Source organism: Apus apus, unplaced genomic scaffold (assembly GCF_020740795.1).
Source record: "Apus apus isolate bApuApu2 unplaced genomic scaffold, bApuApu2.pri.cur manual_scaffold_66_ctg1, whole genome shotgun sequence".
Lineage (NCBI taxonomy): Eukaryota > Metazoa > Chordata > Aves > Apodiformes > Apodidae > Apus > Apus apus.
In genome coordinates, this window is record NW_026248864.1 from 24,377 (window position 1) to 46,914 (window position 22,538).

At 47.2% G+C, this 22,538-nt stretch overlaps 2 protein-coding genes across 2 annotated transcripts; both read right to left on the minus strand.

The window, feature by feature from the left end:
• Positions 1 to 243: 243 nt before the first annotated feature.
• On the minus strand, positions 244 to 1,200 carry LOC127396308 (olfactory receptor 14J1-like). Its single transcript, XM_051643935.1, has one exon. It carries the CDS (start codon positions 1,198 to 1,200, stop codon positions 244 to 246), a length of 957 nt encoding a protein of 318 aa, XP_051499895.1.
• A 15,099-nt stretch (positions 1,201 to 16,299) lies between these two features.
• LOC127396309 (olfactory receptor 14J1-like) lies at positions 16,300 to 17,235 on the minus strand. Its single transcript, XM_051643936.1, has one exon. The coding sequence runs from the start codon at positions 17,233 to 17,235 to the stop codon at positions 16,300 to 16,302; it is 936 nt and encodes a 311-aa protein (XP_051499896.1).
• Between the last annotated feature and the right edge of the window lie 5,303 nt (positions 17,236 to 22,538).

Consider the following 22,538-nt stretch of genomic DNA (forward strand, 5'->3'; position numbering starts at 1 on the left):
TTAATAATGGATCAAAGGAAACAAAGCAGGTCCGTGTCTCAGTTGTAGCGACACAAGTGCAAACATCTTTGCAGGAACAAAACTATTGATGAAAACAACAACAATAGTAATGATAAATAAAATTTAAAAAAATAGAAATAACTTAATTATTAAAAAATCATTAAAAAACCCAACAGCACAGAATACCAAAAGAACAAAAACCAAAAACAAATAAACAAAATGGTGTAATGACATAAAGTGGAATCACTTCTGGAAAGAGGCTTTAAATCTCTCACTCTTGAACAACGAAGAAATCACTTTCCTGAGGGCGTCCTTGAGCTCCTGGTTCCTCATACTGTAAATGAGGGGGTTCACTGCTGGAGGCACCACTGAGTACAGAACTGCCACCACCAGGTCCAGGGATGGGGAGGAGATGGAGGGGGGCTTCAGGTAGGCAAAGATGGCAGTGCTGATGAACAGGGAGACCACGGCCAGGTGAGGGAGGCAGGTGGAAAAGGCTTTGTGCCTTCCCTGCTGAGAGGGGATCCTCAGCACAGCCCTGAAGATCTGCACATAGGACACCACCATGAAGACAAAACACCCAAACACTAAACAGGCACTAACCACAAGAAGCCCAAGTTCCCTGAGGTAGGAGTGTGAGCAGGAGAGCTTGAGGATCTGGGGGATTTCACAGAAGAACTGTCCCAGGGCATTGCCCTGGCAGAGGGGCAGTGAAAATGTACTTGCTGTGTGCAGCAGAGCATTGAGAAACCCAGAGGCCCAGGCAGCTGCTGCCATGTGGACACAAGCTCTGCTGCCCAGGAGGGTCCCGTAGTGCAGGGGTCTGCAGATGGCCACGTAGCGGTCATAGCACATGATGGTGAGAAGGGACCACTCTGCTGAGATGAAGAATAAAAACAACAAGAGCTGTGCAACACATGCTAAGTAGGAGATGGCCCTGGTGTCCCAGAGGAGATTGGCCATGGCTTTGGGGAGGGTGGTGGAGATGCAGCCCAGGTCGAGGAGGGAGAGGTTGAGCAGGAAGAAGTACATGGGGGTGTGGAGGTGGTGGTCCCAGGCGATGGTGGTGATGATGAGGCCGTTGCCCAGGAGGGCAGCCAGGTAGATGCCCAGGAAGAGCCAGAAGTGCAGGAGCTGCAGCTCCCGCCTGTCTGCGAATGCCAGGAGGAGGAACTGGCTGATGGAGCTGCTGTTGGACATCCCAGCCCTTTCCTCACGAGGTGCTGCCAGAGGAGGAAAGCACACTCACAAGTCAGGACAGCCCTGAGCAAATCTCTTCCCATTCCATCCCCTCAAACCCCAGCCCCAGAAAACAGACATTGACTCTCTCCTTGTTTACAGAAGATTCCTCCATCTCCCTGGCTGGAGCTCTGGTCTGTGCTGGCCAAGGGTGCTGTGAGGAGCCCAGCTGCAAAAAGAGTTTGTCCTGCTCCACAGCAGGGGGAACATGGAATAGAGGATGAGAAGCTGCTAAGCAGGTGACTCAGGCTGAGATCCCAGTGCCTTGGAGCCAGGAGCTCTGCTGTGGAGCAGAGGAGACCAAGGGCTTGCTGCGGGGAAGGGACCTGACTGCAGCTGCTCCTGCTGGAAGCTGTCCCCATCTCTCCTCCCTGGCCCTGCTCACAGCCCCATCCCACCCAGCCTGTGCTCAGCTCTGCCCTGCAGAGCCCTCCTGGCAGCAGGACCCTGCCCAGGGGCAGCTCTGTGCTGGCCCCTCCTGAAGAGGTGACCAGATCAGCCCTGGGGAGAGCACAGAGCTGAGGGCAGTGCTTCCTGCACGCAGAGGAAAGGCTGAAGGCACTTTCTCAGGGGCCTTGACAAACCTGCTCCTCTCTCCCTGCAAAGCTGCAGGAGTCTGGGTCTCCTGTCCAAGCCAGCAGCTCCAGGACTGGTTCCTCCCCCCCGCACAGAGGGGCATGGAAAGAGACACTCACCATGCCCAGGGCTGTGAAGATGTCTCCTTCAGCAGCTCTCAGCCCTCCTGCCCCTCCTGCCTGCCTTTATCCTCTCTCCCTGCCTGGCTCCTCTCCCCTGCTGCCTGCAGGCAGTGCCCTCAGCCCCTGCTGGGGCTCCTCTCCACAAGGCAGGCTCAGCTGCACACTCCCAACTTTCTGCAGCATTAATGGGTCCCAGGGAGGACCATTACCAGGAAAGGCTGCACAGGGGCTGCTTAGAGCAGGAACCTGGAAGCACTCATGGCAGGCAGGGAAAGGCCATGGCAAGGTGGCTCTGATGAGCAGTGAAGCTGAAGAAACCTCTCCAGAAGCCAGAGTCAGGTGCAAACTCCAGAGTTTCTGGCAGTGTGAAGGGGTCCCACTGAGGGACATCCCTGACAAAGCTGCCTGGGCTCTGGTGAGAGCAGGAACCTGGAGGCCCTGCTGACAGGCAGGCAAAGCAAGGACAAGATGGCTCTGAGCTGGAGTCAGCCTGGCTGGGGGAGATGATTCCAAGGTCCAAGCCCTGACCCACAGGCCCTGGGAGAAGAGATCCTGCCCCTCACACGTTGCTCAGGGCTCTGCCCGGGCACTGGGATGTGGGGATGTGCAGTGCCTGGAGCAGGACTAGGAGACACTCTTTCTCAGGCTCACAGGTGTGATGAGGAGCCCATGGAGTCCTGCTGCTCTCATGAGAAGGTGTCTCCTCGTAGGCAGCAGCTGCAGAGAGAAGCTCCACAGCCCAGGAGATCAAGACCTGGGCTGGGGGCTCTCAGCCATGGCTGTGCCCCCAGCTGTCCCCACCACAGGCTGTCCTACAGTGTCTGACTCCTGCAGCTCTTTCCCTGCAGGCTGTGGACATCCCCCTGCTTCCCAAACTGGCCACCCATGGTGATGTCATGGCCATACATCCCATTTAAGGCTCTACTGCCCCATGGTGATGTCATGGTCATACATCCCATTTAAGGCCATATGAGTTACTGAGGCCTGAACCAAAAAGGACCTCTAGAGGAATCTCACAACCCAGCACTATATACATATGTATATTTTGATGACAACCTCTACATATCTGGTGCAACACCTACTGTGTAGCTGTAACCAGCAGACAGATCTCTCTTTATTTAGAGGCACGATGCAAGGCCATGAAACCAGACACCTGGCCTTGGGGAGACAGATGTGGTTCAAGCCAAAATAGAGAGAGATACCACCCACCCACCCCCCTTTGGTCCAGCCAGTCACTAGACTGGTTTTGAAATGAGTCCCACTTTCTGACTCAATTCTTCCTGGAAGGACCATCTCCTTCATTCCTTCTATTTAGCAGCCCTTGTACACGTCTCAGGAGAACAGCAGTGGGTTTATTGTCTCAGGTTCTCATGTCCTCTTTATAAGATCACACTAGAGAGACCACAGGTGGCATCCAAGTGGGTCCTGCCTCTCTTGCTGCTGTCTCCTAGCAGGACATGTCCCCTTCATGGCTGCAGCACCAGCCTTCCCATCTCTCAGGCATCTTATTCCTTCCCTCAGTCATTCCTTCCATGGATGAGGTGTGGAACTGATGGGGATCAGAGATCATGTCTCCCTACTGTCCTGCTTTGAAAGCCACTTCACTCACAGTTGGTCTTTTGTAGTCATCAAATCATCCCCTGAAGGAGAACATCTGGGCATGTGCTGCTGGCACAGCCTGCACAGACCTCTGGAGCATTTGTGTGTGGCACAGAAGGTCACCAGGATCTGTAACCCCTTGTTATCATAGATCACCTCTGGCACAGCCAGTTCTCTCAGACACGTGATGTCTCTCTCAAGAGTGGCTGTTCTGCTTCGGCGCCAGTCGATGTCACCCTTGTGGGGGTATCTCTGCCTCACAGCTGAAAGAAGTTGGCTCCACAGGCTGGGAGTTCCTGCCTTACTCCCAGTGGTCTATCAATGCAGCATCTCTGGCCAGGGATCCCAACTGCCTGCCTTCTCTTTCGTCCATGTCATAGATTTCAGCCCCACTGTCAAAGCAGCAGAGCAACCAAGGCAGAAGGGGCTCACCTTCATGGAGGGTCAAGTCCTTTCTCATGAGGTGCAGTTCCTTTAGAGAGAAAGGTTGGACAAGGTCATCGTTGTCATCTGCTTGAGAAGGGCCTACTCCTCCATCTGCTTGAGAAGATTCTTCTCCATCACTCTCCTCCTGGTCCTGTGGAAGCTGTGGAGATTTCAGACAGGGATGAGCTCTGGGACCAGTTGTCTTTGCCTTTCCCTTGATGACAGGATGAACCTTTACTCACTGGATGGAGGGCGAGTGGCCTTGGTCTTTGCAGCAGCAGCAGTGGTGGCAGCAGCCTTGCCTGGGGGGGAGTGGCAGTGAGTGGAACAACATCTTGCTCTACCATCCACAGAACATTCTAAACATTCAGCAGAAGCATCCCTGCTGAAACCTGCCATTCAGATCCAGAGCTGGGAGATTCAGCCCGAGACAAAACGCAGAGGTAAAGCTGACCCTGCCATTACCAACATGGACCTTTCTGTTCACATCAAAGCCCTTACTACACACTGCCACCCTATAGATCAGTATCAAAACCCCTGTGAGCACTCAATATCTTCTCACAGGAGAGATGATGGCTTTGGCTATAGTCTTATAAATTAAAACCAATCATATACATGAACCAATCACATCTACATAAAAGAATCAGCAGAGCAGCTCCACAGAGCAGGATGATCCCAGCTGCACACCACATGTACAACTGCATCTTGGGAAAAAGCTCCAGCAGAAACTTTGCAGGAAATGTGTGTTCAGTTTTCAACCCGTCAGTAGATTCAGCAGAAGTGCAGCCCATTGCTACCTGAGGGATTCCTGCCATCAGATCTGGAATCTTCAACATTCACCAATGACTTTAGAGCCTGGGCTAAAGATTCAGCCCCAGGTTCGGCACCAATAATTGCTGTCACTGTTTGACTCAGGATGGGAATGGAAATGGCCTTTGTCTAGACAGTCTGCACCTGGAAGGACAGCTTTAGAAAGGGCCATTGTCTCATGACCACCAGGCAAAATTTCATGTTGAGGCTCTGGACTTGGTTTCTTCCTTGTCCCTTCTTGGGGTAGCCTGGAGGAGTTGCACAGTTTTCCTACAGTTGGTGTTGCTCATCCTCCCACCCACTGCCCCCAAGAAGAGTCCTGACCCACAAGTGAGGGGTAGGATCTGCCTTCCTATTGCCTGGGGCTCAGAGTTTGCCCTCACTGCTTCATAGAATAAATAAAGACACTAAGAATTCTTAGCTTCAGAGCCACCTGCACAGGGACTTTGCCTCCCTGCAATCACAGCCTCCAATTACCTGCTCTAACGAGTCCCTGGGGAGGCTTTGTCAGCAATAGCCCTCAGTGGGGCCAATCACTGCTTCAAGGCACTTTCAGTTTTGCTTCTGGCTTCTCGAAACCAACCATTCATTCATTCATCCATCTCTCAGCACCTGGGGTTCATGGACTCAGCACCAAATACACTGTGGGGCTCATTAAAATACAACAACCCTAACGAGCTGTGACTTCTCCTGTAATGATCTTCAGGTCCTCAAGACTTGAACAGCTAATTGGAGTCTTTTCATCATGTAGTTAAGGAGGAATCTTTCATTATGTGCCTAATGAAAATGGCTTGGTTTTCCTTATTTGAAATGCTCTCTTTTGTGGCTTCTCAGCTTAGAGGAGAGATAAAGGCAACTCAATACAAGATGAGAAATGAAAAACTAACAATGAGATAAAGCCAAATAAATCATTAGTCAGACTTGTTCTAAAATTAATGTTAAACAAATGCAAGTAAAGCATACAAATATTTTTTCTGCTTCACATCTGTCTCAGAGCTGTATCTTCCTTCATAACTGCCTTAAAAATCTTTGAAACATTCTATTTTTCAGTGATATCTGTATTGTAGATATTTTGTGATGTTCTACTTCATTACACTGTATTTCATGATGGATTTTTATCTTAAACATTGTATAATTGCATTTGCTGAGCATACATTTTAAAAGCATTTAGTTATTTAATGTCATAAAACAGTATTTAAAAAAACCCCACAACACTATTAAAAAAGACACCCTGGACCACCATCACTTGGAGAATGCTACTATCACCTCTTCTCTCAACTGAAAATCAACCAAAATATACTTTAAATTAACCCCTCATTTTTATGAGGTACTGTCTGAAATTTTCCTCCTGAACTACATGATGAAAATGCTCCCAATGAGCTGTAAGTGTCTTGAAGACCAACCATTTGGTATATTCGTTCCATTGGTCCAATTCTTAGATTGACCATTCATCTCTAGTGGGCTTCCCCACTGGTCCCAATCCTTTCGAGTTTCATTCCACAAGTAACCTCCTTCACATTCCAGGTCATCTACTTGTTTTCCATCATTCCTTAAATTTTGCCATCAACTTCTTCCAATTATACTTGTTTGAAGTACCCATTGTTGTTTCCTGTTTCCCTTTTCTACTGTTCTCCATCTGTTTGGATCACTTATATTGCTTTCCATAGCCTCCCATGGCCATCGTTCTCCTTGATTTGTTGCACCACAAACATAGCAATTGGTTACATTTAATGATTTAGCAATGTTTTCAGCAAGATTTACAAATAAATTTTTGGCTACGGTGGGAATTTCATATTTTACTCCTGTTTCTAGTTCATGATAAAAGGAGTGAAACAATAACCGGTGTTGTATTGACTCTCTAGATTTTTCTTTAATTGTTATCTGTAAAACAGCACCTGGATCTTCTCCAGGTCCATAAATCAGTATTCCAATTTTCACCTCTTGTTGTTTCCATTTTTCTGGATTCCAAATAGTTAGATTAACAGGGTTACAAGAATGAGCTGTACAATTGGAGTGGATTATTCCTTTTGCTATTTCTGCCTCTAATCCGGTACCTTTACCTTGTGGAGGCCATCTCCAGCTAGGAGCTGTACTCCAACAGGCACAACTCCACCCGGCAGCACAACAGTAATAGCTCCTGGCAGTCTCTTCCACCTCACTGTGATAGCAGTTGGTGGGTAGTGACGACTTAGGTTTAACACATACATATTTTTCACTCTGACTATAATGTTTCCTCCAACCCATGTTCCCGCAATTAGTGTATGGGTCACCATCAATAGCGTCACATGCATCAAAAGACACTCAGACAGGTGTAGTCAGATTCCCAATCACCTTACTTGATCCTATCAATCTCCCATTCTGGTCATTTGTTCTAATCTCCACCCAATATTGATAGGGGAGTTCTTTTGGATCATAGCATATAGTCCTGTTTCCTTCTTTGCATAAAGCATACTGGGGCTCGTTATGAATACAGTGTCTTAATTTTTGACCTTTACAGTCATAGATAGTATGATACACCAAAGTTTGAGAGCTTACCTGTCCCCATTTAGTAGTAACTACACATTGAGTGCAGTTGGTGGCTGTAGTTAGGGCTAAAGAACTCACCCAAACAGGACTAGCAGAGGTCTGGTAAGGGCCATAGTGGTCGGCGGTCACAGCCCGAAGGGGTTGCAGCCCTTGGCAGACCTTTTAAGCCGCACCACCGGTTCCCTACCCGGTCTTGCTCTCTTGTCTGTCTTTTATTTTAAGGGGTGGCTTTTTCTGAACACTCGCAGGGTTTTCAGGTTAGCTCCTTCCAATTTGTATGTTGTTTTTGCCCTTAATTTAAACTAGTTGTCCTCCAAATTTTTGCCTACAATAATTTAGAGTCATATTCCAATTTTGTTCAAATACTTCCCAATTCTCTGGTATTCTCAGAACTGGGCCTTCGTTTATATGAAATACATGACCAATATTGGTGACATATTTGACATTTACACATAACCCATCCTAAATGGTTCAATTTGGGGTGTTTAATACATGGAGTGTGAGTTGGTATTGGAGGATCACAATATTGTCCTTTTCTAAATCACAAGCTAAAGCATAGGTTACAGATAATGGTATAGTCCTATAAAGTCCTGCCCCTCCTGTCTGAGGGGGTAAGGCCCGATCTCTCCAGAAAATATATTGAACTTGTCTTAGTGTTTCCTCTGACTGTATGGTGAACCAGGAGTATAAACTTGATGTCTCTTTAGTTTGTTGTGTGAACAGTTCTCCATATTCCTCTTCATCCGAAAAGTTCATAGAAGACCTTTTACTCACAATACATGGGTCCATCCTTTTTCAGAAGTCCATCACCTTTGCCTAAATATGGCAGTCCAAACAGCATTTCATAAGGTGACACCTGTATGTCTTTGCGAGGAGCAGTCCTGATTCTTAGCAGAACAATGGGTAGACTCCATGTTCTATCCAACTTATCCAATATGTAGTAGCCAAGACACAGTTTATAACTATTTTATCTCTAGACGGTGTTAAACACATTTGTGCAGTTTACCAACCAAAACCATCAAAGGTAAGGATTCTATGAGCAAACGCTATTTCACAGATTCCCTATCATGTGTTTTATAGTTTGTTTTTACATAGCTAGCTTAAAAACTAAAATGATCTACGAAGCAAAAAACAAACAACTGAGCTGCACAGGCGCCTTGATGGGACGAGGGCGTGGGCATCCTTTATCCTTCTGTGTGGCCGGACCAGCGCAGGCACAGACAGACCAGCTCGGGCCAGGCCAGCGCGCTGCACCTCTGCACATCGCACCCATCGCACCCCAGGACACCAGACCCGGACACAAAGGACCAGCCATGAGCAGCTTCGAAATTCTGCAAAGCGACATGAAGGCCTTGCAAAATAACATCCAGGGGCTTATGGAAAAACAAACTGCAATCCTGGAAGGTGCCGTACATGCCTACCTCATCATGCTTGCTCTTCTTATTATCGTTTTTTGTGGTTTTATTTTGTATGTGCTCTGGCCTTGTAATCGTTTGCGTGGAGTGTGTAGTCGTTTGTGTCTCTGGTTGCGTGGAGTATAGAGTTGTTTCTGTAGATGGTCACCCTCATCCCCTGAAAATACTGAATCTATTCCCTCTAACTCTTCCCAGCAAGAGACCCCGGTTTAAGAAAATGTTAATTGTTAATGTTGATTATTGATTGTTAAGAAATTGTTAATTGTTAATGTTGATTGTTAGTTGTTATAATTGTTAAGCTTTTCGGTTCCTTTCTGCTATCACTGTGGACGGAAAACACCGATTGGACTGTTACAGCCAAAGGAGACATCATTGACCCGAGGAGAGTGGTAGCAGAGAAAAAAAAAAAACATTTGGACTTCCGGGGACTTTAGGTTGAGGGTGGTTGTTACACTAATAAAAATCTGCTGTGCAGGTGATATCTGACCTTGTTTGCATCTTAATTTCACCATTTAGGATCATCTTTAAACCTTTTCTCAGGTCCTGCCCCACAACAAAGTGTGCAGCTGCCGTGCAGCTCGTCCCAGGAGAGCGAAGGCAGAATCCAGCCACACCAGCCTCCCACTGCGGTGAAAGCAAGGGGGTTCTGCCCGATCTCTCATAAGACCGCACACCAAGGGATCTATTCCAGCCTCATCTTGTTCTGTTATAACCACACATTCTGAGTGTGTTCTGATTTGCAAGCCCAATTGTATAGTCATGTTCCTGCCCAGTAAGTTACAACCTGCCTCAGGAACATACAGCAACTGTCCCCAGGCTTTTCTCCTAAAAAGTTTAACAATTTAATGGTGGCTTTTTGGGTCCCCTTTTCAGTTTCTCCTGCTATTAATAAATCATCCACATATTGCAATAATTTTGCCTCCCTGGGTAATAGGAAATCTTGTAAAAAATTTTGTTCTAAAGTTTGTCCAAATAAACTGGGTGATTCTGTAAACCCCTGTGGTAATACAGTCCATCTTAGTTGTTGTTTTGTCCCATTTCGGGATCCTCCCACTCAAAGGCAAAATAATCTCTGGATCCCTCATCCAAAGGACAGGCCCAAAAAGCATCCTTTAAATCTATTACACTCTACCAAGTGTATTTGGGGGATACATGACTCAGTAAAGTATAAAGATTTGCTGCCACAGGGAACTTTGTGATTGTTCGCTGATTCACAGCTCTTAGGTCTTGTACCATCCTATATGACCCATCTGGTTTCTTCACAGGGAGAACGGGTGTGTTATGAGGTGACGTACATGGTTTTAAAATTCCCTTTTTCCAAAAGTCTTTAATTTAATCTGCAATTTGTCCCCTTGACTGAATGCTCAAGTTTAATTTCTTTCTTTTAACTAGCAACAGTGTCCTAGCTAGAGCTGATAAGACACTGGAATGTTTCTCTAACTGCTGGGGCTTCAAGGTCGCACCTTCACTCTGCCGGCTCAGACGCTACAGGGAGATCTCTGACCCCCCCGGAGGAGGCTGAGTGAGACAGACAGCAAAACTGGCCAGAGATCTTCCATTCCAGAGAGCTATGTGAGCCCAGAGGAAGGTCAGAGATCCCAGAAGACAACTTCCTTCCTGCTTCTTCTTCCCTTCTTTTCCCCGAACACATCTGCACACAATTGTACACATCCTCCCCATCACTAGTGTTCAACCGAAGCTGTGTACATACAACTTTTCCCTTTTTCTCTCCTAACAGCTTTGTCTCTCCTAACTTAAAGACTCTCTTGGCTTCTCTAAGTAACTCCTCTAATCCTCTTTCCTGTCAATCCTCGAGTTTTTCTAATTTCCTTTTTATATCTCCCCATGATTTTGCTACAAATTGTGTGCTAAGAAGTGCAGTCTCAGCCACTGTATTCAAATTAATTCCGGAATACATTTGTGGGCTCTTAAAAAGTGGGTCTCTTAATGCCCTTAAAATTCTTATTATTAATTCCTGATGTACAAGGTTCTTTCCTTGAGTGTTAATTCAACCTCTCTCTTCCCAAATCTTTCCAAAAGTGTGGACCACTCCATATGCATATTTAGAATCTGTAAATATAGTCCCACTTTTTCCATTTAATAACTCCAGGGCCCTGTATAAGGCATATAACTCACAAGCCTCAGCTGACCATGAGGGGCTTAGGGATCCTGATTCCTCAAGTTTTAATTTCTTATTAACTCATGCATATCCTGATCTTCTTTTTCCTTCTACTACTCAGGGGGAGCCATCTATAACAAGTATTTCTCCTCTTTCCAACTCAATGTCCCTTAAGTCTGGTCTCACCTTAGTCTGGGTCTCAATTACTTCTAAGCACTTATGTTGTAATTCCTCTGATGGTTCTCCAAACAAAAATTGTGCTGGATTGCTTCGTATTTTAGGATCTGGCTACCCATTAACCATTTTTCTGCTTTTTGTTGTAAAACATTTCTAACATTATGTGGGGTGTACACCTTTAAAGGAGCATTAAAAGTAATCTTCCTGACTTCCTCTATTAATAATGCTGTAGCAACCAAGGCTTGTAAACAAGCAGGCCATCCTCTACTCACTGGGTCAAGTAACTTAGAACAGCACCCCACAGGTTTTCTGATTCCTGCCCAGTCTTGAGTGAGGACCCTGTATGCAGTTTGGTTTGATGTATTCACAAAGAGATAAAAAGGTTTTTCCATATCTGGGGGACTTAATACTGGTGCTTGTATTAATATCCTTTTTATTTCTTCAATTTTTTTATCATCTTCTGCGGACCATTTAAGTTTGTTATTAGTTAACTTTCAAGCCATGGTCTACAATACCCCAATAATCCCAAGACTTGCCAAATTTCCTTTTTGGTTTGTGGGGGTCTTAAGGATAGGATCCCAGATACTCTATCAGGATCCAACTTTTTCTTTCCTCTACTCAGCCAATGTCCTAAGTATTTTACCTCCTGTTCTACAAATTGTACCTTTGACTGGGATACCTTTAATCCTTTTTCTCCTAAAAAGTTTAATGGTGGCTTCTCGGGTCCCCTCTTCACTTTTTCTTGCAATTAATAAATCATCCACATATTGCAATAATTTTACTTCCTTAGGTAAAAGAAAATCTTGTAAAATTTTTTTTCTAAAGTTTGTCGAAATAAACTGGGTGATTCTGTAAACCCCTGTGGTAATACAGTCCATCTTAGTTGTTGTTTTCGTCCCGTTTCGGGATCCTCCCACTCAAAGGCAAAATAATCTCTGGATTTCTCATCTAAAGGACAGGCCCAAAAAGCATCCTTTAAATCTATGACACTATACCAAGTATATTTGGGAGATACATGACTCAATAAAGTATAAGGATTTGCCACCACAGGGAATTTAGTAATTGTTCGCTGATTCACAGCCCTCAGGTCTGGTACCATCCTACATGACCCATCTGGTTTCTTTACAGGGAGAATGGGTGTGTTATGAGGTGACGTACATGGTTCTCAAGTTCCTTTTTCTAAAAGCCTTTCAACTACAGGTTTTAATCCTTTTCGACCTTCCATAGGGATGGGATATTGTTTGATTCTGATTGGTCATTGGGGATCGACTATTTGAATGTTTATGGGGTCCATTTCTATTTTTCCAGTTTCTCCTTCTTTATACCACACCGAGGGGTTGATGGCTTTTTCGTCCTCCTGTGCTAATGTATATAATTCAATCTGAAATTTTTCCCCTTGGCTTTGAATGCTCAAATTTAATTTTAAAATCAGATCCCTTCCTAATAAATTATATTCTACTTCAGGGAGCAAAAGTAAGTCATTAAGACTAATTTTCTTTTCTGTTTCTGTTTCTACATCTTTTAAGATGGGTACTTTAAAAGGCTCTCCTTTTGCCCCTATTACTGACATATAATCTTTTCCTTTTTCTACTCCCTTTGGAAGTTTCTGAATGGTTCATTTTTCGGCCCCTGTATCCACTGAAAATAAAACTTCCTCTTTGTAGGGGACCTATTAATAATTTTATCAAGGGCTCTGTTGATGTTGAAGTCCCCAAAAAATAAAGCCCCTGACACCCCTATTCCTCTTTAAACATTTTCTCACCTTGTTCCCGCTTGCGGCAGTTCCTCTGAACGTGTCCTTTTTTGTTACAATAATAACAGACAGGAGCCGTGAATCTTTTTTTATCATGTTGTCCTGGAGACGCCTGTTCTTTTCTTTTTTCCTCTTTCTCTCCAGATGGAGTTTTATTTTTCTGACTTTCTCTTACTGCTGCTACAAGGATTTTTGCTTTTTCTTCTTGTTCTTTCTTGTCTCTCCTTACACAGACTTTCTGGGTTTCTCTAAGTTACTCTTCTAATCCTCTTTCCTGCCAATCTTCGAGTTTTTCTAACTTTCTTCTTATATCCCCCCACGATTTAGCTACAAATTGTGTCCTAAGAAGTGCAGTTCCAGCCACTGTATTTGGATCAATTCCAGAATACATTTGTAGGCTTTTTCTCAGCCTTTCTAACCATTTTGTTGGAGATTCATCTTTTCCTTGTTATTCATTAAATGCTTTATTAATATTTTGTCCTCGAGGGGCCGCTTCCCTTATTCCTTGTATGATTAGTGTTCTGAAATCTCTCATATTCTGTCTCCCCTGGAGTTGTTGATGATCCCAGTGGGGATCCACATTTGGCCACTTCTGGTCTCCCGGGAGTCCTGCCTGATTCTGTCTTTCCCAAATTCTCATCCCAGCCTGTCTAATCATCCCTCTCTCTTCAGCAGTAAATAATATTCCTAAAATGGATTGTATTTCTTCCCAAGTATAAGTATTGGGACCTAGGAATTGATCCAGCTTTTCAGCTACTCTGAGGGGATCATCTAATAGGGTCCCCATTTCCTTCCTAAAATTTCTTACATCTGTAGTATTTAACAGGGCTACCACAAACCCGATGTTGTTTTCTTTTGTTTTGTTTTGTTTTTCTTTTTCTGGGGCCCCTTTCATCCCAATTTCTAATCATTATCCGGGAGTTTGCTCCCTGTTTTCTGGTCCTAGGAATTTTACTGTGGCAATTCCTCCAGCCCTTGGTCCCCAGTAAGAGTGTCCTGCAGGGGGTCTAGGACCTGTCACCCACCCACGAATACCACAAGAATCGCTTCAGTCCTTCACCGGCCAAGTCCCTGGCGGGAGATTGGAACCGCGGCTGGAAGACCTGTTCAGGTTCAGGATGGCGTTAGTCCCAACCTGACCTGGTCAGGAGCTACCAAACAGTGGGGTGCCCCTCCTAGATCAAGTCAGAATTCTGGAACTGAGAACATCCCGGACGAGCCCCCAGCTGTGATAAATGACTTGTTCCCAAGTGGGATCTTTATCCAAATCAGTAATTTATTAAGCGAACGGAAGCAGCAAACAGCGCTGGGCGCGCCGGGAGTCTCTGCTCCACCAAGACGTGCCCCAAACAGTTTCATCTCTCAGGTTTTATCCTTTTTGACTAATACATATGCATTACTATTTTGAGAAAAGGGTTGGGTTATGTTAATTATTTCCATGAAACTGTTTTATACTATTCTCATTGTTTTACAACAAAGCCGGTCTATGCTAAAAAATAACTTTAAGATGTTTGCCCAATGTCTGCTACATAATACAAAAATCTCATTCAATGCAAGCAGAAGATACAAATTTTGTTACACTATACAAAAGCAGGCAGCACAAGCAAAGATACTATACACAAAGAATTATTCATCATTCTATGACTCTAACATTGTTCCATAAAAGATTATTCCTCACCCTGTGATTTTCCATTTTAACATGAATCAGGTGAACACACCTCACAGTGAGGGAGGGGATTCTGCCCCTCTGCTGTGCTCTGGTGAGACCCCACCTGGGGTACTGAGAGCAGCTCTGGAGCCCTCAGCACAGGGAAGACATGGAGCTGCTGGAGACGGTCCAGAGAAGGCCACAAGGATGATCAAAGGGCTGGAGCAGCTCTGCTATGAAGACAGGCTGAGGGAGTTGGGGGTGTTGAGCTTGGAGAAGAGAAGGCTCTGGGGGGATCTTAGAGCACCTTCCAGTGCCTGAAGGGGCTCCAGAAAAGTTGGGGAGGGGCTTTTCATGAGAGAGGACAGTGATAGGTGAAGGGGTAATGGTTTTAAACTGAGAGAGGGGAGATTTAGTGAGATATTAGAAAGAAATTCTTCACTCTGAGGCTGCTGAGGAGCTGGAATGGGCTGCCCAGGGAGGCTGTTGATGCCCCATCCCTGGAGGATTTTAAGGCCAGGTTGGACGAGGATTTGTGCAGCCTGGACTAGTGGTAGGGTGCCCAGTTCATGGCATGGGGGTTGGAACTTGCTGATCTTTAAGGTCCCTTCCAACCTTAATGATTCTATGATTCTTTGGAGACAGTAAAACCCCCTGTACAGCCTGCTCTAGGTGAACCTCCTCTGGCAGGGGGTTGGACTAGATGGTCTCTAGATGATCTTCCAACTCTGACAGTTCTGTGATTCTGTGATCTCTGTGCCCTCCCACACAAAGACCCCAACTCTGCTCACACTTTCCTCCCTGGCCCTTGCTTTGGCTTCCTTTGTACCTTCATTTGGTGTTTCTGAGCTTGTCACCATGGGCATTCCTACCTTGGCCACATTCTGAATAAAACTACTGCCTTCACCTGAGATATGTGGTGTTCTGCAATTCCTCATGCTCTGATCTTGCCAGAGGCCCCCCATGTCAGGGTGAGCCACCTGTACACACACATTAACAGGGGTCCAAACACAGCTTCACTCCTGGGGGACTTCAAAAAACTCTGGGATTTAGTCAGAAGAAACCTCACAAAGTTTTACCCAGAGAAGCAGTCAGTCCTTTGCCAGGGGCAGAATCATCCCCAGAATGAGGGCTGGCTGAGAGCTGAGCAACTCAGCAGTGACCCTGAGAAGAAGGGCCTGGGCATTCAAGGAGTGTCCCAGGAGCCAGTGGTGTGTGCTCAGAGTGATAAGGCCAGTTGCAAATAGGGCAGCAGAGTGACTGCATCATTGGGAAGGGAAGAGCCATGGGTGTCACCTCCCTGGATTGTGTGAGGCCCTTGACGTGGTCCCTCAAAACATCCTTCTCTCTAACCTGGAGAGAGAAGGGTTTGATGTGTGGACTGCTCAGGGAATGAGGAATGGGTGAGATGGTCAGATCCAGAGGGCAGTGGTGAATGGCTCAGTGTCCAGATGGAGATGGTGACAAGTGTCCCTCAGGGGTCCGTCCTGGGACCAGTCCTGGTTAATATCTGTATCAATGACCTAGAGAGCTGAGTGGTGCAAGTGACATGGCTGGGGGACAGGATGCCATGCAGAGCAGCTGATTTGGGTTACTGGACAGCCAAGGACTCAGAGCAAGTGTTAGAAACTTTAATAATGGATCAGGAGGAAACAAAGCAGGTCTGTGTCTCAGTTGTAGCGACACAAGTGCAAACATCTTTGCAGGAACAAAACCATGGATGACAATAACAACAGCAGTAATGAGAAATATAATAATACAAATAATAAATAAAACAACAACAAACCTCCACAGAGTAGAATACCGAAAAAGCAAAAAGCAAAAGCAAATTAACAAACAAACAAAAAGAGTGGAATGACATAAAGTGGTGTCATTTGTGGAAACAGGCTTTAAATCTCTCTCTTGAACAATGAAGAAATCACTTTCCTGAGGGCGTCCTTGAGCTCCTGGTTCCTCATGCTGTAGATGAGGGGGTTCAGTGCTGGAGGCACCACTGAGTACAGAACTGCCACCACCAGGTCCAGGGATGGGGAGGAGATGGAGGGGGGCTTCAGGTAGGCAAAGATGCCAGTGCTGATGAACAGAGAGACCACGGCCAGGTGAGGGAGGCAGGTGGAAAAGGCTTTGTGCCTTCCCTGCTGAGAGGGGATCCTCAGCACAGCCCTGAAGATCTGCACATAGGACACCACCATGAAGACAAAACAGCCAAATGCTAAGGAGACACTAACAGCGAGAAGCCCAAGTTCCCTGAGGTAGGAGTGTGAGCAGGAGAGCTTGAGGATCTGGGGGATTTCACAGAAGAACTGTCCCAGGGCATTGCCCTGGCAGAGGGGCAGTGAAAATGTACTGGCTGTGTGCAGCAGAGCATTGAGAAACCCAGAGGCCCAGGCAGCTGCTGCCATGTGGACACAAGCTCTGCTGCCCAGGAGGGTCCCGTAGTGCAGGGGTCTGCAGATGGCCACGTAGCGGTCATAGCACATGATGGTGAGAAGGGACCACTCTGCTTCAAGGAAGAAGGCAAAGAACAAGACCTGTGCAGCACATGCAGAGTAGGAGATGGCCCTGGTGTCCCAGAGGGAATTGGCCATGGCTTTGGGGAGGGTGGTGGAGATGCAGCCCAGGTCGAGGAGGGAGAGGTTGAGCAGGAAGAAGTACATGGGGGTGTGGAGGTGGTGGTCCCAGGCGATGGTGGTGATGATGAGGCCGTTGCCCAGGAGGGCAGCCAGGTAGATGCCCAGGAAGAGCCAGAAGTGCAGGAGCTGCAGCTCCCGCCTGTCTGCGAATGCCAGGAGGAGGAACTGGCTGATGGAGCTGCTGTTGGACATCCCAGCCCTTTCCTCATGGGGTGCTGCCAGAGGAGGAAAGCACACTCACAAGTCAGGACAGCCCTGAGCAAATCTCTTCCCTTCCCCACTTCGTACCCCAGCTCCCCGGCTGGAGCTCTGGTCTGTGCTCACCAAGGGTGCTGTGAGAAGCCCAGCTGCCAAAAGAGCTTTTCCTGCTCCACAGGAGGGGGAACATGGGAAAGAGGATGAGAAGCTGCTGAGTAGGTGACTCAGACTGAGATCCCAGTGCCTTGGAGCCAGGAGCTCTGCTGTGGAGCAGAGGAGACCAAGGGCTTGCTGCGGGGAAGGGACCTGACTGCAGCTGCTCCTGCTGGAAGCTGTCCCCACCTCTCCTCCCTGGCCCCTGCTCACAGCCCCATCCCACCCAGCCTGTGCTCAGCTCTGCCCTGCAGAGCCCTCCTGGCAGCAGGACCCTGCCCAGGGGCAGCTCTGTGCTGGCCACTCCTGAAGAGGAGACCAGATCAGCCCTGGGGAGAGCACAGAGCTGAGGGCAGTGCTTCCTGCAGGCAGAGGAAAGGCTGAAGGCACTTTCTCAGGGGCCTTGACAAACCTGCTCCTCCCTCCCTGCAAAGCTGCAGGAGTCTGGGTCTCCTGTCCAAGCCAGCAGCTCCAGGACTGGTTCCTCCCCCCGCACAGAGGGGCATGCAAAGAGACACTCACCATGCCCAGGGCTGTGAAGATGTCTCCTTCAGCAGCTCTCAGCCCTCCTGCCCCTCCTGCCTGCCTTTATCCTCTCTCCCTGCCTGGCTCCTCTCCCCTGCTGCCTGCAGGCAGTGCCCTCAGCCCCTGCTGGGGCTCCTCTCCACAAGGCAGGCTCAGCTGCACACTCCCAACTTTCTGCAGCATTAATGGGTCCCAGGGAGGACCATTACCAGGAAAGGCTGCACAGGGGCTGCTTAGAGCAGGAACCTGGAAGCACTCATGGCAGGCAGGGAAAGGCCATGGCAAGGTGGCTCTGATGAGCAGTGAAGCTGAAGAAACCTCTCCAGAAGCCAGAGTCAGGTGCAAACTCCAGAGTTTCTGGCAGTGTGAAGGGGTCCCACTGAGGGACATCCCTGACAAAGCTGCCTGGGCTCTGGTGAGAGCAGGAACCTGGAGGCCCTGCTGACAGGCAGGCAAAGGCAAGGACAAGATGGCTCTGAGCTGGAGTCAGCCTGGCTGGGGGAGATGATTCCAAGGTGCAAGCCCTGACCCAGAGGCCCTGGGAGAAGAGATCCTGCCCCTCACACGTTGCTCAGGGCTCTGCCCGGGCACTGGGATGTGGGGATGTGCAGTGCCTGGAGCAGGACTAGGAGACACTCTTTCTCAGGCTCACAGGTGTGATGAGGAGCCCATGGAGTCCTGCTGCTCTCATGAGAAGGTGTCTCCTCGTAGGCAGCAGCTGCAGAGAGAAGCTCCACAGCCCAGGAGATCAAGACCTGGGCTGGGGGCTCTCAGCCATGGCTGTGCCCCCAGCTGTCCCCACCACAGGCTGTCCTACAGTGTCTGACTCCTGCAGCTCTTTCCCTGCAGGCTGTGGACATCCCCCTGCTTCCCAAACTGGCCACCCATGGTGATGTCATGGCCATACATCCCATTTCAGGCTCTACTGCCCCATGGTGATGTCATGGCCATACATTCCATACAAGGCCATATGAAGTACTGAGGCCTGAACCAAAGAGGACCTCTAGAGGAATCTCACAACCCAGCACTACATATAGATGTATATTTTTATGACAATCTCTAACTATCAGGTGCAACACTTACTGTGTAGCTGTAACCAGCAGACAGATCTCTCTTTATTTAGAGGCACGCTGCAAGGCCATGAAACCAGACATCTGGCCTTGGGGAGACAGATGTGGTTCAAGCCAAAATAGGGAGAGATACCACCCACCCACCCCCCTTTGGCCCAGCCAGTCACTAGACTGGTTTTGAAAGGAGTCCCATTGTCTGACTCAAGTCTTCCTGGAAGGACCATCTCCTTCATTCCTTCTATTTAGCAGCCCTTGTACACGTCTCAGGAGAACAGCAGTGGGTTTATTGTCTCAGGTTCTCATGTCCTCTTTATAAGATCACACTAGAGAGACCACAGGTGGCATCCAAGTGGGTCCTGCCTCTCTTGCTGCTGTCTCCTAGCAGGACGTGTCCCCTTCATGGCTGCAGCACCAGCCTTCCCATCTCTCAGGCATCTCATTCCTTCCCTCAGTCATTTCTTCCATGGCTGAGGTGTGGAACTGATGGGGATCAGAGATCATGTCTCCATACTGTCGTGCTTTGAAAGCCACTTCACTCACAGTTGGTCTTTTGTAGTCATCAAATCATCCCCTGAAGGAGAACATCTGGGCATGTGCTGCTGGCACAGCCTGCACAGACCTCTGGAGCATTTGTGTGTGGCACAGAAGGTCACCAGGATCTGTAACCCCTTGTTATCATAGATCACCTCAGGCACAGCCAGTTCTCTCAGACACGTGATGTCTCTCTCAAGAGTGGCTGTTCTGCTTCGGCGCCAGTCGATGTCACCCTTGTGGGGGTATCTCTGCCTCACAGCTGAAAGAAGTTGGCTCCACAGGCTGGGAGTTCCTGCCTTACTCCCAAGGGCTCTATCAATGCAGCATCTCTGGCCAGGGATCCCAACTGCCTGCCTTCTCTTTCGTCCATGTCATAGATTTCAGCCCCACTATCAAAGCAGCAGAGCAACCAAGGCAGAAGGGGCTCACCTTCATGGAGGGTCAAGTCCTTTCTCATGAGGTGCAGTTCCTTTAGAGAGAAAGGTTGGACAAGGTCATCGTTGTCATCTGCTTGAGAAGGGCCTGCTCCTCCATCTGCTTGAGAAGAATCTTCTCCATCACTCTCTTCCTGGTCCTGTGGAAGCTGTGGAGATTTCAGACAGGGATGAGCTCTGGGACCAGTTGTCTTTGCCTTTCCCTTGATGACAGGATGAACCTTTACTCACTGGATGGAGGGCGAGTGGCCTTGGTCTTTGCAGCAGCAGCAGTGGTGGCAGCAGCCTTGCCTGGGGGGAGTGGCAGTGAGGGGAACAACATCTTGCTCTACCATCCACAGAACATTCTAAACATTCAGCAGAAGCATCCCTACTGAAACCTGCCATTCAGATCCAGAGCTGGGAGATTCAGCCCGAGACAAAACGCAGAGGTAAAGCTGACCCTGCCATTGCCAACATGGACCTTTCTGTTCACATCAAAGCCCTTACTACACACTGCCACCCTATAGATCAGTATCAAAACCCCTGTGAGCACTCAATATCTTCTCACAGGAGAGATGATGGCTTTGGCTACAGTCTTATAAATAAAAAACAATCACATACATGAACCAATCACATCTACATAAAAGAATCAGCAGAGCAGCTCCACAGAGCAGGATGATCCCAGCTGCACACCACATGTACAACTGCATCTTGGGAAACAGCTGCAGCAGAAACTTTGCAGGAAGTGTCTGTTCAGTTTTTCACCCGTCAGTAGATTCAGCAGAAGTGCAGCCCATTGCTACCTGAGGGATTCCTGCCATCAGAGCTGGAATCTTCAACATTCACCAATGACTTTCGAGCCTGGGCTAAAGATTCAGCCCCACGTCTGGCACCAATAATTGCTGTCACGGTTTGACTCAGGATGGGAATAGAAATGGCCTTTGTCTAGACAGTCTGCACCTGGAAGGACAGCTTTAGAAAGGGCCATTGTCTCATGACCACCAGGCAAAATTTTGTGTTGAGGCTCTGGACTTGGTTTCTTCCTTGTCCCTTCTTGGGGTAGCCAGGAGGTGTTGCACAGTTTTCCTACAGTTGGTGTTGCTCATCCTCCCACCCACTGCCCCCAAGAAGAGTCCTGACCCACAAGTGAGGGGTAGGATCTGCCTTCCTATTGCCTGGGGCTCAGAGTTTGGCCTCACTGCTTCATAGAATAAATAAAGACACTAAGAATTCTTAGCTTCAGAGCCACCTGCACAGGGACTTTGCCTCCCTGCAATCACAGCCTCCAATTACCTGCTCTAACGAGTCCCTGGGGAGGCTTTGTCAGCAATAGCCCTCAGTGGGGCCAATCACTGCTTCAAGGTACTTTCAGTTTTGCTTCTGGCTTCTTGAAACTATTCATTCATTCATCCATCTCTCAGCACCTGGGTTCGTGGACTCAGCACCAAATATACTGTGGGGCTCATTAAAATACAACAACCCTAACGAGCTGTGACTTTTCCTGTAATGATCTTCAGGTCCTCACAACTTGAACAGCTAATTGGAGTCTTTTCATAATGTAGTTAAGGAGGAATCTTTCATTATGTGCCTAATGAAAATGGCTTGGATTTCTTTATTTGAAAGGCTCTCTTTTGTGGCTTCTCAGCTTAGAGGAGAGATAAAGGCAACTCAATACAAGATGAGAAAGGAAAAACTAACAATGAGATAAAGCCAAATAAATCATTAGTCAGACTTGTTCTAAAATTAATGTTAAACAAATGCAAGTAAAACATAAAAATATTTTTTCTGCTTCACATCAGTTTCAGAGCTGCATTTTCCTTCATAACTGCTTTAAAAATATTTGAAACATTCTATTTTTCAGTGATTTCTGTATTGTAGATATTTTGTGATGTTATACTTCATTCTGCTCTATTTCATGATGTTGTATTTTTCTCTTATATGTTGTATAATTGCATTTGCTTAGCATACATTTTAAAACTCTTTTGTTATTAAATATCTTAAAACAGTATTTAAAATATAATAAATTATTAAAAAAGACACCCTAGACCAATATCACTTGCAGAATGCTTCTATCAGCTCTTCTCTCAACTGAAAATCATCCAAAATACCCATTGACATAACCCCCATTTTTGAGGTACTGTCTGAAATCTTCCTCCCGAACTACATGATGAAAATGCTCCCAATGAGCTGTAAGGGTCTTGAAGACCTGAAGAGACAGGGAGACAAAAGGCTCCTCAGGGCTCTCTGCACTTTAATGACTCCCAGGGTGTGTTTGGTGCTGAGTCCATGATCCTCAGGTGCTGAGGGAAGACTGAACAAAGTGCTCAGGAAGCCAGAAGCAAAACTGAAAGTACCTTGAAGCAGTGATTGGCCCCACTGAGGGCTATTGCTGACAGAGCCTCCCCAGGGACTCCTTACAGCAGGTAATTGGAGGCCACTGTCAAAGTAATTAAAAAAACTGTAAAACAACAACAAGAAAAGCTTGTTAGTGCTTTGTAATCCTTGCTTGTTAGGATGAGGATGATCTAGCTCGTTAGGGCTAATGACATGAACCTCAGATACTGAGAGAAGCCTGAACAAAAGGAAGGACCCTGAAGCA

Bases quoted from the DNA above. Each gene is read 5' to 3' on its own strand.
- LOC127396308 (XM_051643935.1), bottom strand. From the start codon at position 1,200: ATGTCCAACAGCAGCTCCATCAGCCAGTTCCTCCTCCTGGCATTCGCA.
- LOC127396309 (XM_051643936.1), bottom strand. From the start codon at position 17,235: ATGTCCAACAGCAGCTCCATCAGCCAGTTCCTCCTCCTGGCATTCGCA.